This window comes from Carassius gibelio, chromosome A15 (genome assembly GCF_023724105.1).
Source record: "Carassius gibelio isolate Cgi1373 ecotype wild population from Czech Republic chromosome A15, carGib1.2-hapl.c, whole genome shotgun sequence".
NCBI lineage: Eukaryota > Metazoa > Chordata > Actinopteri > Cypriniformes > Cyprinidae > Carassius > Carassius gibelio.
In genome coordinates, this window is record NC_068385.1 from 1,758,008 (window position 1) to 1,772,334 (window position 14,327).

Genomic DNA, 14,327 nt, shown 5'->3' on the forward strand with positions numbered 1-14,327 from the left:
AAAATAATGTTCCCTTTTGTTTCCTACACTTTTTTTTGTACAAACGTACAGCGAGACATTGTATAATATATATATATATATATATTATACACACACACACAAACAAACAAACTGGACAGGTAGTTGGACACATTTGAACTTGTGGTAGGAGGCCATGTCAGTCAAGATATGAGCTTATGCCAAGAGTAATTGTACTTGATTAAAAAACAAAAGTAAATCAGACTTGAACAATAAAACGTTTCGGCTCTGAGGTCGGTGTGGTTCCTTATTTATTCACCTGCTATAGCAGGCAGACCTATACAGGGCCGCGCACGTTCACACAGGTCAACGACATCAATTCCTGAAGGAATATGACTAATAATTCTCCACAAACACAGAAAGTTAAAAAATAAAAAGCTCATACCTGAGATGAACGCAGGACAGTACAGAAACGGGAGCTTGTGAAGGAAATATTGCAGAAAAACCTCGTAGCATACTAGTGAAAAACCGTGCAATGCCCCTCACAAACGACTACATCTGACTGAACTTTCCGACGCTGTCAGTTCTCATACTTAGCGGATTATACTACCGCTAAAAGAGCAGTGTGTAATGAATTATCACTTCAAAAGAAGTGTAAAAATCTATATTTTCGGTTTTTAATCCAGAATTGTTCTGGTGAAGGCAAATATATGCAGAAACGGGGGAGCTTTTATTTATTGTTGAGACGGTGGAAAGTTTATCAAGACATTTCGAGGCTAACAACTGTAGAGCTAACAATCAAAAAACCCATTACGCCAAGCTAAAAGCCTCGAAGCGTCTCACGCGAGGACGACCTTAGACATTCAGTCCAACAGTATTAGATTAGCAATAATTCAGCAGCTGAAAAAGGGACAAGCCTTTCTGGCCAAAAAAGCCATTAAAATGACTGAAAGAGCATGATCATTGACAAGATACAAAAAGAGGAATATTAATCTCTGTGCCATTATTCTTGAACAAATTATACAGTAATAAAGCAGACCTAGTTTCATCCAATGTAAAACCAACATAAAAAAGCAATGGATAATGCTTAAAGCTTTTTATCTTCTCCAAGACAGGTAGATGTATTGTCAACTTCTCTTATAGCCAATTGGGTGGGTTTCTGGGTTTGGACAGTGTACAAAGTTATTTACAGAATGCAAAGAGGCATTAATGGCAATGGGTCTACTAGATGTGATGTTATTGCAAAACGGATCTTTAGTGAAACATAAGCCAGTGGCCCATTACACAACTGATAATAAGACATGTGAATCGAGGTGCTTTGGAGCAAAATTACATGCATACAAAAACACACAGACCCATTGAATGCAGTTCATCCGTTCAGAATGGGAGTGCCCTGCTGTCCCCGTCACACAGTACTGTTCTGGTTTTTGTAGTCATTTATTTAGTGTCCCCACAGGTCAGTATTCAGCGTTAAGAACGCCCTTTTGTCTTCTGTAGCAGCACCATTCGAAATGTAGCGTCCTTGTAGGGCTGAAGACTCAGCATAGTCTTTCCTATAATGGCCCAGAGGTCAGTAGGGCACATAGATCTCCTGGGTTAAAAGACCGTAATCAGTGAAATAAATGAAGTGACTCTTGGCGTTAGGCCTATTGATGCTGAAGGTTGTTGGGAGTCCTATTGATCCAGAGTGTGGTGAAGAGGGAAATCACGAGATGGGCTGCATATCACCCTCTAAAACCACACTGTTGTACAGACAGACATGGAGATAGATCTGTACCCATATCTACAGGTCAGCTTTCTAAAACCCATCCGACTGGACAGTGAAACACTAGGATAAATCCATGATAGTGTAAATGCAAACATGATGTCTCATGTCCCAAGATTACGTCAGCAACAACATGGTTGAATCTTAACTGCACCATAGTCCTCTCCTGAAAGGTACTTTTTTTTAATTATACAGATTTCGTATCCATGGCATGATAATCCACAGTCGGTTTTTGTGCTGTAAGGAGTCTGATCGGACGGAAAACAATGATTAACCTTTATTTAGTTATATTTTAAATTTACAACAGCAAAGAGTCAGGAAAACTTCAGTCCTTATTGGTTGATCGGTCATTGACACTTGACTCTTAGTTTTTTCCTTTCATACAGTATTGATATTTTTTTTTAATGGAAGGGGATAGAAAATAAAAAATAAATGGGAAAAATGCAGGATGGGGAGGACAAAAAGAAAAAACTAAAAAAAGAAACTCCTGGAGCCAGCGATGCGCACTTCAGGTAGAAGGTGGTGGAGGACACGATGGGGTGAGGAGGACAGAACCTGCAGATATTCATGATGAGTGGTGATGATAAAGGGGCAGGTGGGCCACGAGGTGAGTGAGGAGAGGAGCGCGAGGGAGTTCTGGAGGATCAGAAACTGTCCACCCAAGTGCCATAACCTCGCTCTGCCAAAGTGCGGTTGAGCAGGACAAGCTATAAAAAAGGAACCATGTTATCATGTAATTCATGCTACTCATTATCAAAGACAGATTGCCTCTCAAAAGGAGTAAGAATGCACATGGAAAACAGAACTATATTAACATGCACACCAACACATGAAAAAGACTGCTTTTGTTGCCTGCCACTTTAAATGCTTAAACTCAACAAAAAAAAGGATGGATTCCAATTTGCTGTCTAAATTTCTATCGGCTAGAACAAATTTGAATGATCTTTTTTTAATGTAATTTTAATTTAATGATTTTAATGATCTTGTTGATATTGTGCTGTTTTTGTTCTAGTTGTGTGGACTCTGCTATTTCTTTAAATTTAGAATGATTTGTAAAACCATACAGTTTCTTTATCGTTAGTTAACATTCATGGTGTGAACATGCTTCAAAAATGTCAAAATATTCAGTTCTGAATTAAACAAAATGCTTGAGAAAAAAAAAACATGTACAGAAAAAGTAAATAAATGAAAATTCATAAATGTCATCCTTTCTCACTAATATTTTATTAAACAAATCAAATAATTTTACCTCCTCTCCCACCATGTTCCACATGTGTACTAAAGGAAGTCCTGTATTATTGTCGTAGTTGGTGACCTATATGACAAAATAGCCCATTAAATGATCTGTTGGCTAGAAACATCACCAACATAAATGTCATCCATTATTTGAAGGATTTAAACGCTCACTTGTGCCAGTAATGGAACTCCTCTCGTCATCTCTTCCAGTGCAGAATTGGCCTCCGCTGAGAACCGATCCTCTCCTAATGAAGACGTCAACAACAGTGAGATCCAGCTGGAGTGAGGTGCTGGACATTTTTACTTCAATTTTAAAAAATAAAGTCAAACCTGGAAGTGGGGCAATGTTGTCCAATAAGACTTCTGTTCCTTGGAACGGTAATGTCACGAAGTCCGACCTGAAAACCAGAGATCAGTGAGTCCACAGCACATATGTTTTATATTATGTATATATTTTAAAACATTTATCATGAGTGGCATGTTTGCTTTTTTAAATATAATGAACTTTACAGTTCAGTATGGAAACATTAACTAATGAATACAGATGAATTAAAACAGGATTAACCTGATCTGTCGAAGGGTGTCAATCTTGACTTTGTCATAGCCGCCATAATCAACATATCGGATTTCCACTTCAGTTGAATCTTTGTAGAAAGAGATGACCTGCGCTCGCCACCAGGCTCCATCTACAGCTGGGGCCGCACAAATCACTCCAACTAGAAAAGAGATTTAAAATGTAAAAAAAAAATCAGTTGTTTTTTTTTTGCAGAAAGAGGAATGCTTAAAGAGAAAAAGGGGGCTTCTCTTACCTTCGACAGGCGATGGCAAGGGTGGTGTCCCGGGCTGGGAATAGCACAGGAACATCTGTTGGTCCAGACTGCGCAGGGCGTGATACGTAGGGTGAGTGTGCTGCTGGACAAACAGGTGACCGGCTGATACAATGTTCACCACAATCACCTCCACTGTCACCCCATTGGGCAATAAAAGCTGTAACAGACAGATCCAATGAAGCACTATATTAGAATGGCAAAATGCTTGGGCTCTGGGTTCATGTTTCACAAAAATAGAGTGCATGACAGTCAGAATGCTGCCTTAGACGCTAGCTGTCTATGTAGTCTGCAGGAGGAAGGGACCAATCTTACCCAGGACGTCATAGGCAGAGAGGGCAGCGTAAGCGGTGGGGGAGGTGGGGCGTACAAGTTGGTCAGGTCCAAGTCTTTGAACTTCTTCCCAATCAAGGCCAGCGCCTTATCTACCTGCTGCTGGGTTCCTAAAAAACAAACAAAAACAATCAATTCAAGAAGGCCACAGATTGTGGCCTTTCACAGAGACTCACTTACCCTCTATATGGCAGATCTGAAACTCTTGAGTATAAGGCAGGGTTGAAATGTAGATCTTAGCACTGGAGCTTTGCTTCAGAAAGCTCACGTATCTTCCTTGTTTGCCAATTAGCCGTCCCACTAAATGCTGTAAAATAAAAGGACAACCGCAGATAAAGCAGGTTTTCATGATTTCATAAGAAAGGTAAGAAAGCTAGCACTAGCTAACACTGACTAAAGTTTTTGTGTTTTGACATTCAAATAAAGAGCTGTTAGCCAACATGCAAAGTGTTTTTCTTAACAACTGCTTAAATACTTTCAGAAAAACCTTTGATTGATAGCAGCACTACTTAATGTGAAGCAGAATCAGGGGTTTAAGGGAATGTACCTTTGGCACCTCAATCTCCCACACAATAAGCTCCGAGCTCTGTGATTGACAGGTCTGGCTGCCACTCCGCTGACTGTCTCCCGCCCCCAAGGTTGAACAACAGTCCACTGAATCCATGCTATTCACATCTGACCCTGTTGGGGGGAGGAGGTGTCAAAAAATATGGTCAGTTTATAAACATACAAAATTTCATTGACAACAACAAACGTTTGTAAAATTGACTGAAAACATTCAACCATATATTTTAAATAATAATATGGCCTAAGATTAAAATAACCATGTAATAAAATTGTTTTTGTTTTACATAAAATATTTGTATACAATCAAAAGTTTTGGCAGTGACATCAATTTTGTGTTTTGCTGCATAAGCTGTTGTGGTGTTCATTCATATGGTTTCTAGATTGTGTAGAGTGATCAGACGCATTTTAAATAATTGCTAAAATCTTCATTGGCCAAAAAAAAAAAAAAACTAAAATTTCACAGTTTTTTGATCCTGACACAAAACAACCAGCTAACATTAATTGACTAATCATATCAGCAGCACAGGTGAAAGTGTGAATGAGTACTAGTCAGGTTAATCACTATAATACTAATTAGATTGTAATAGCAGACTGGCTGCTATAAAAGAAAGGAAGAAGCGCTTCCAATAACTGTGTTCAGTAATGGTTACCTCCAAAGAAACATGTTAAGCCATCATCACTTTGCATCAAAATGACCTCACATGGAAGGAAACTGCTACAAAGAATATTGCACCTGAAAGAACCATTAACCGGATCATCAAGAACTTCAATGAGAGCTTCGACTGCAGTGAAGAAGTCTTCAGGACGTCCCAGAGTGTCCAGCAAGTGCCAGGACTGTCTCCTCCTGAGGAGTCAGCTACCAATTCGTATCTCAAGCAGTGCAGAGCTTGCTCAGGAATGGCAGCAGGTTGGTGTGAGAACATCTGCATGCACAGTGAGGACAAGACTTTTGGACAATGGCCTGGTGTCAAGAAGGACAGCAAAGAAACCACTTCTCTCCAAGAAAAACTTCAAGGACAGACTGAAATTCTGCTGCAAGTTCAAGGATTGGACAGCAGAAGGCGATTGTCGATTGTTTGGAGAAGAGAAGTGGAGCCAACAGTGAAGCATCCTGCGCCCATCCATGTGTGAGGATGCTTTTCAAGTGGGCGCTCATAATTCTGCCCAAAAACACTGCCAGGAATTAAAAATGGTGTCAAAACATCCTGCAAGACTGACTTCTTCCAACGATCCATGAGGAGTTTGGTGATGATCCGTGCATTTTCCAACATGATCGAGGAGCACCACTTCACAAAGCAAGAGTGATAAAGAAGTGGCTCAAAGATCATTACACTGAAATTTTGGACTCCCGGGATCTCAATCCCATATAGAATCTGTGGTCAGTCTTCAAATGCAAGTGGACAAGCAGAAGCCCACAAATTGTGATCAATTCTGAAAAACAGAAGGCGAAAATGGATCGCCATCAGTCAAGATTTGGCCCAGAAGCTAATATCCAGCATGCCAGAACAAATTGCAGAGGATATGAAGAACAAGGGTCAACACTGTAAATACTGTTTTTTTTTTTTTGCCAATAAAAGTCTTTAAAACTTATGACATGCTTATTGTTTTTTTTTTTGTATACCCTAGAAACGTGAAAAAAAGAATCTACAAGAACTGAAGCAGCAAACTTTGCAAAACACAAAATTTGTCATTGCCAAAACTTTTTGGCCTTGACTGTATATACATAAAATACAATTACATAAATTAATTCATTAAATTAAAAAAGGTCTGTCAACTGAATAAATAAATATTACCTGCAACTAATCCCGAGATGATCTGCATATGGTAAAAATATTGTATATAGTATTGCATGTATATATACACAGATACACACACATAAAAAAAATAAAACAGAAAAAAAAAAAATATATATATATAAAAAGGTCTGCCAAAATAATCACCTGCAACTAATCCCGAGATATTCTGGATATCGTTAATATTATAATAATCAAAGTTGGGGAAAAAGGGCATCCATTCCACACACCATCACTGTAACTTATATCGATGACTTTCAGGGGTCTAAACTGAACGTCTTTAACAGACATTCAAACGCAAATGCCTGCTTAACCAGGTCATCACTGTTTGCCAAGCAACCATGGGGTAACAATAACAAACACAACTAACAGCGGAGAAGAACCATTGACGAACAAAACAAGCAGCCTCTTCCCTCTGGACGTGAAGCACTGCCACCATTGTTCTTGACTCATACCATTATAGTAGTTAGGTAATGACAAATTGTTTTTCCATTTACTGACTCCTTTGCTGCTGCTTGACAGTGTTGACAGGGTCAATAATTGCCCATTTACTTGGTATTAGCAAACAAGAGAGGAAGCGTCAACGTTCTGTTACATTTTCTCCTTTCATTCAAGTGAGGATGGGCTAAGACACTAGCTACCGCCAGTCTCCACACCTTTCTCAGGTCACAATACGGAGATAGCAACAGCAGCAGCTGGTGTGAATCACCTGAACACCCCACACGGGTGCTTCCTATTATCAGATCAACAGAGTAATACTCAGACTGTCTTAAATACTGTAAATGGTCAGTGCGCGAGCATCGCCATGTTCTTGTGAAAACACTTGCTGAATAACTAATAACAGACTTACAACTGGCCGTTTCCAACACCTGCTCGTAAGCAGGAGAGTTTAAAAAGCAAGAAGTCTCTGATATCCATGTAAGGAAGTTGCTGTAGTAGGGAGCGGTAAAAACAGCCGTGCACATGCGGTTGTGCTCATGTAACATACGCTGTTTGGGAATTTGAGTATCTGAGGATTCCAAAGAGTCTATTCACAGTTTGAGAGGTACTCCTGACTCAAGCTTTTCTGTACTACTACATCATGCAAAATGTCAAATAGAGGACTGACACTGGTTGGATTTAAACATAAGAACAAAGCCAACTGAAAACAGCATGTATTTTATTAAACAATGCCAGTCTTTTGCCCCTTCATTTTGGAGAAAAACTTTAGCAGAAATGTACTTTATTCTAGCAACAAGCAAACATTTGGCACAATGCAACATGTTAACTACATGGGGGAGGGGGTTAAATTCATTTGAAGTGTGCAATACTGAAAGACGCTCTGAAACCATTGATATTCACAGATCACACTATAATGAAAATACCATCATCCTTTAATCTGACTCGTGTCATTCTAAACCTGTTTGATTGTATTTCACCTGCGAAACACAAAACACATGATACTTGGTTTGGATCGTGTAGAGCTCTTTGAAACTGCATTGAGGCTGCAATTTGGAGTATATTTTTAGGGTTCCACATAAGAAAGTGAAATTGGTTATGAATGACCTCAGAGTGAAAAAAAATACAATTTTCATTGTTTGTTGATCTAAACTTTTAAACTCGTGTTAAATTCTTAAGAACTGTAACTCACCTCCTGATTGGTCAGCTTCTACTTCAATAGCAGCACCATTCCTAAAGCGTGTTCCATTCAACTGTGCTGCCTCACAAACTGTAGCCACGTTTTCCGCGGTAAGTGGGGACTCCTGAGGAGCAATTACAACAAGACTCTCCTGCAGTCCATCTCCTTGACCCTCTGAGGCCCTGCAAGTCCCTGAAATTTGAATGAGGTCCTCTTTACTTTCAGACACATTCGAGGACAACCCTGTGCTATGGAGATCCTCGCTGCTGATGCCATCCTCGGACTGGCATGTGCTACATCCTGAGTCTTCCACTAGAGCTTCCTCTGCCTGCAGCTTGGCCAGAACCGGCGTGGACTCCAACTTTTCCCCAGAAGACACAGTCAACAAGCCTCTTTCCTTCTCATTCTCTGGGATTTTCCAGAGCGAAGGCACCAGACAACCATTGACGATGTCTTCTGCTATCTGCACCGCCCGCGACTCGCCGCTTTCAACACTTGCTGGAGGTACATACGACTCCACTTCCTTACCATTTACAGCTGGCATGCTGGTGTTGGCCGCTTCAGAGCCCTTGCTGTACCGGGACTCACAGCTGCTGACTGCCATGACCTCCTGGGTGGCTGCCGAGATCACCTCAGTGATCAGCCCTGCCGCGAGACGCTGGAGCTCCTGTATGTCTGGACTGGTCTCGGCTGGCAAGGCCAGGTCTCCGTTTACATGGTGCTGAGCCTCGTTGGAGCTTTCTGCAAGGGGTGTGCTGGTGGAGTTGGGGAAAGGGGTCAGAGTCAGTGGTGTTTTTGGGCTGCAGGTGTCCAGCAAGACAGCCTCACCCTCAGTTGATGATGTAGCGGAGGCCAGCTCATCTTTTGAAGTCGACAACTTCTGATTGCAAGTTGGTGGCAAGGTTTCAGCCGCCACCTCTCCTTCAGGTTCAGGTCGCACTGCTTTGGCTAGCTCTGCAGGATGCTGCTTACTTAGTGGTTGGATTTCGACCTGCTTCTTGACTAAACCAGTGCTTGCTAAATCTGGCGGTAACTGGCTTGAGGGATTGCTGCCAATGGCAGCCTCTGGTCCTTTTTGATGAGTGCTTTCATCCACTGTTTTTGTTGGGGTTGAAGATGACACAGGGGTTGTTGCGCCTGGGTGGATCTCTAGGGGGGCTGATTTTGCACCACTCTGAGGAGCGCTTAGCTTTCCACCGGCCAACACAACTGGAGGGGTGCCGAGAGCCTCTCCCACAGTGGCTTTTAGGACTGGCATGTGAATCTCCGCTATAACTTCCTGCTCAACAGGTCTGTGCTCTTTGGCCTTGACTCTGTCTCGGCTGGTTCTGCGGTGTGTGCTGCTGGCTGCAGGGCAGCTCTTGTCAACCATCCCATTGCTGCCCTCACCAGAGGAGGTTCGCAAGCCCATTACTGACCCCTCCTCACTTTCGTGGCTGGTGATTCGCTCTTTCTTGCGGGAGATGTACCACCACCAGCCTATGAGCGCCAGCACTCCAGGAAGCGTATACGAAACAAAGGACCGGAACCTCAGTGGCATCTCCTCTGGACCCTAGCAGCTATACCTGCAGATCAACACAAGGAACAATAAGACAAATCATGTCAAAGCAAAATAAAACAAAAGGAAATGAAGGTGACATGTTGCACTATAAAGGACAGACAATAAACCTGACATAGACAATGCTCAACCATTCGGTCTTGTTACTATATATATATATAAATATATATATATAAATAATATATTATATATATATATATAGCCACTATTGAATTAAAGATGAATTTGGCATATTTGTAATACAATTACCCATTCTAGTGTCATTTTTATTTCCTGAAAACTGACCAAAATTACAAACATCATACATATTTTGTAATAACAATCGAATTGCTTTACATTATACCACTAAAAACACGGCTACATTTTATAAAATAATAAATGGCCATAAAATATTGAGGAGAGTTGATTTTTATCATTATTATTTTTTTTTTTTTTTGTAAGAAGAGACCAGAGTGATATAAGAGACATGAATCTTGTACAGCATTTTAGCTGGAAATTAGTTGATAACATATTTGACCACAGACAGGTCAATCAAAGTATTCCAGAGTGCAGTATAATAATAGGTTTTATATATCGTTTAAGATGAGTTGCCTTTGGGAAGTAAAAGAATGGGAAATTACACACTGGACAACATTATTTCCTTTGTCTTGCTCACATGTCTGTGTTACATCTAGAAAACAACTAAACCATGGTTTCATAAGATGCATGGGAACTAAAACATCTTCCATTGAATTATTATGATTACGATGACTACTTAGTATGTAATAAAAAAAAATAACCTGCATCATTCAAAGACAAAGACTAAATAACAGAAGCAGTTAATCAAAAATTCAGAATCCCTAACAAAAAAATAAAAGAAATTACATAACATATTGCTTTGTTTGCTGTTTTGGAATGGCTCCTTTACAGTGAGAGAGGGGAGAGTTCTGGGCAGCCATGCAGAAACTTCAGGGACAATATCACATGGCTGACATACAACCTCAAAGGGTGCTGAGAGCTACGTGCAGTGTCTACCTCACTGCTATTGGCCGGAAGGAGCATCCTTTCAGAGTTAAAAAAAAAGGACATTCATGTGTGCATTTCCACCATGGGGACAGCATATCCCAGTCTCCAGAGGAGGAACACATCAAACACAAAGCCCACCCATTCACTCCTGTACATAGTAACCAAAGAAAGTTTCCATTTCTCTTCAGCTTCCAGAGAGCATTTCAGAAGACAGCCTGCTAACAGCTTCTCTGACTGTCAATATTAGTGACTACTTGAGCACAGAGCATATGGAATGACAAATACAATGCTAGAAAAAAAAACAAGTTGGATTTTAATGTGGAAAAATGTTTTGAAATACACTAATACTTCAGTACCAAAATATAGTTAAGTACAAAGCTATAACCATGTCTTGAACATTTGGTTGATCAATATTTTTAAAGGATTTTAAGCAAAATAACTAATTGTAATCAATCTGTATTTAAAACTTTTTTCACTTTTAATTGTGTACCCCAATTTCTTGTCTCATCACATTCAGTTATGAATTACATCTCACAAATTAAAGCCTATATTTTCAATTTAATATAGCAAAAAAGTTAAGTAGTTTGCGTCAATGGATATTACTGTCAGACGTTGAATATTTCTATTGTAAAACAGTTGTCATATTAAATCATTAGTCTTTCATCTTTAAAACAAAAGCATCATGTTAGGCTTTTGTGAACAGTAAATCCCACCTTGTCTGATTTTATTGGCCATCTCAATCATTCTGACACTGAGCACTGATAGACTGCTGAGAATATAAGTAGGTTTTTATAACCAAGCTCTAGCTTTTAAAAGTTTTGTCATCTTAGACAACAAATGAGCAGCAGGAGGAATATGAAAAAATGACAATTTCTAATTATAGGAACCAAAATCTGGCACCAAAATATCCAGTCCCTACCAGGCAACAGCTTCATTCTTACATTTAGAAAGTGAGTTGAAGGTCTTAGACTACATTTTGATGACAGGGTTACAAAATCAGCAAACCTTTTGAAAATATAATCTCATACAGAAAAGAAAATCTCACATACAGAATGCTTATGAGTATACAGCATGTAGCAAGATTTACATAAACGATTGTCCCAATTGACTATACACAATTTCTATATTTCAGACATTAGTTGCTTTTAATTGTCTCAACTGAAAGAAATAGTAGTACTAGCAATGGAAAGTTGTTCACACAACAATGCAATGGCCATAATATTAATACTACACTGTCTGTTATTAACTCTTTCAGTCTCGAGGGCACGTTTCAAGCAGCCATGTTCACAGAATGTAGTCACATGCCGTAGTTTCTGAATAGTAAAGTCGTGTGTTCACCTTCAGGCCTAGGTTAAATAAACGCTCGCCGAGTTAACGCTCGCTGTCATATCATGGCCTGAGCGCGTGCGCGAGCGGACCATTGAAAAAGAACCGAGCGCGTGCTGCACGGTGGCCGTTCGACCTTGGGGAGGTGTAGAGATAACGGAGAGGGCACCGGAGCCAGTCATTGGCGGAACACGTTACATACGAACCCATTGATCGCAAGTAAGCGGCTTACTAGTGCTACTGCATTCAGAATAAAAAAGCGAACCCGTGAACTCTCCAGCGCGACAGGAGATGGTTACGCGCACCGGCTGCAGCTGGAGAACTACACCGGAGAGCCCCGAAAGTGACATAATCGTTTTAGCACATTGGCACTGCGGCCGAAGTCAATGATATAACACGACGTATTCGTGCACGAGACAAAACAGACACCTTGCAACCATATATCTGCAAGGTTTGCATTGCATGCTGCGCGTGTTAGCAGTTAAGCTAACTGTTCATTGCTGCTATAAGGACTAATAGGCGAAATGAAAGAAATATAAGCATAAGCTTCCGCAGTTTATGATAGAAATGAAACAACACACAAAACCGAAGTGATTGAATAGAGAAAAACCATCATAACCAGTTAAAGAGGTGATATTGACCTACAGTGCGCGTGGTAGGCCGCTGAATGAATTGCAACCCCACGCAGCTATTCAGTATGAAGTAACGTTACTGACCGCTTCAAGTGTCTCGACTTTAAACCGATTTCACCGGGGTAACCCTCCACCAAGTCCTTCTCCCTCACAGCGGCCCTGAATTATCCATGAGTTCACAGAGAGCGCGAGTCCATGTGTAATTCAGCTGAATGAAGGTGTGAGGTGACTTCAACGCGCAAAGAACAAAGAGCATATGTTCCCCCGTCATACTCCAAAATGACTGCACAAGTTATCAAATTATAATAGCTCCAAGTAACATTATAAATTGGGCCTGAAAATATGGAAACGACAGATCCCTAGTGGAAAATCCAGATTATAATGGTTTATACGTTACCTGGTCCAAGTTGCTCATTAGCTGGTAGGACTTGGAAAAGGAATCCCTTAGCAGCTGGTCATACCATCTTAAAATGGTCAAGATAGTTATTGGAATGTGCAACCTGGCCAACCAGCTATTGATCAGCTTAAAAACTACGTTAGCTGATATGTACAAAAACATGAGCATAGAAGTTGAAGGTGGTCAAGAGGATTTTTGCAACATGGTATATCTAGTCTATCAGCTAATGATGGTCGATTTCCTTACAGTTGCTTAGTTTGACGACAATAGTTAATGTGCAAGACATATTTTCCAGCCTCAGTTGAACTCCGATTCGGCGACAGACACAGTTAGCCGCTGTAGCTAAAGCGATTTGGGCGCTCTGGACCGCGGAAAGCGCAATGTCAAACATACGCTGTCGCACCAGTGAAGGTGGAAATCATTACTGAATATAAGATGGTTGCATATGAGATGGTTAAAATTGCAGCTTGGCTGTTACGCAAAGGCCGATATTAGGACTAATGAGAGGCGGCTAAAACGGGCTCCATCTCTGCACTATTTAAGCTTCACCTATCAACATATATGAGGTAAAAACCCGAACACACGGCTTGTACTCACTGTGTTTATGCGTCCCTCGCACCGCCACCGTATAATATTAATGTTACGTGTTCAAAGCCCAGCACAATCCCAATGTGCCCCCCCTCTTCGTGTGTGTCTCTTGTCTCTCCTCCCCACGTGTTGACCGTCCTAACGAACACTCTAAAAACAGAGAGCCATCAGCTGATCAAATCTCGCGATAAGTTCGCTCCCAGTTTTAATGTATGGAATCATCGCGAGGTCACAGTGATTTCGGACTCCACGAGGCTGCTGAGGACCATACGCTGAAGACATTATGGAGTCATTTCTTTATAACGTAGAGGGAATAATAAATTAATATGACAGAAAGACTCGGCATTAATTCAAGAAATTGTAGCTCAAAATATGGTTTCAGTTAAAGTAAAAAAAGAGCAGCACTTATTTGATGTTATTGACATTGCAGTTTGCTGCTAAACTTTGAACTTTGCACCTGGAAATGATAAAGACTTTAAAAAAAAAAAAAACACTGGAGGTTGGCCACATTTAAAAAAAAAATCACAGTAATGTTCTATTTGTTACCCGTCAAGCAGTACGATACGCAATAATTTATCCAAAACGATTTTAAACATTATTTCAACCTTTTTATTTTTGTATAATTATACATGCAGTTCTTATGAACTCTTTAGACTATATGGAACATGTAAGTAAACCTATTAAAAAATGGTTAAAAACTGCCTGAAATTGCTGAACTACACAG

At 40.4% G+C, this 14,327-nt stretch overlaps 1 protein-coding gene across 2 annotated transcripts; it reads right to left on the bottom strand.

The window, feature by feature from the left end:
• Positions 1–1,985: 1,985 nt before the first annotated feature.
• LOC128028919 (A-kinase anchor protein 1, mitochondrial) lies at positions 1,986–13,780 on the bottom strand. Of its 2 annotated transcripts, none has more exons than XM_052616257.1 (11): positions 13,613–13,780; positions 8,110–9,662; positions 4,667–4,800; positions 4,300–4,426; positions 4,102–4,229; positions 3,769–3,946; positions 3,525–3,675; positions 3,290–3,357; positions 3,131–3,204; positions 2,973–3,038; positions 1,986–2,430 (listed from the first exon to the last, which is right to left on the bottom strand). In XM_052616257.1, the coding sequence occupies exons 2-11, from the start codon at positions 9,635–9,637 to the stop codon at positions 2,368–2,370; spliced, it is 2,517 nt and encodes an 838-aa protein (XP_052472217.1). In that variant the 5' UTR covers positions 9,638–9,662; positions 13,613–13,780; the 3' UTR covers positions 1,986–2,367. The 2 variants fall into 2 exon arrangements, with proteins under 2 accessions (XP_052472217.1, XP_052472219.1); XM_052616259.1 differs by lacking the exon at positions 13,613–13,780 and adding an exon at positions 12,703–12,850.
• Positions 13,781–14,327: the final 547 nt, after the last annotated feature.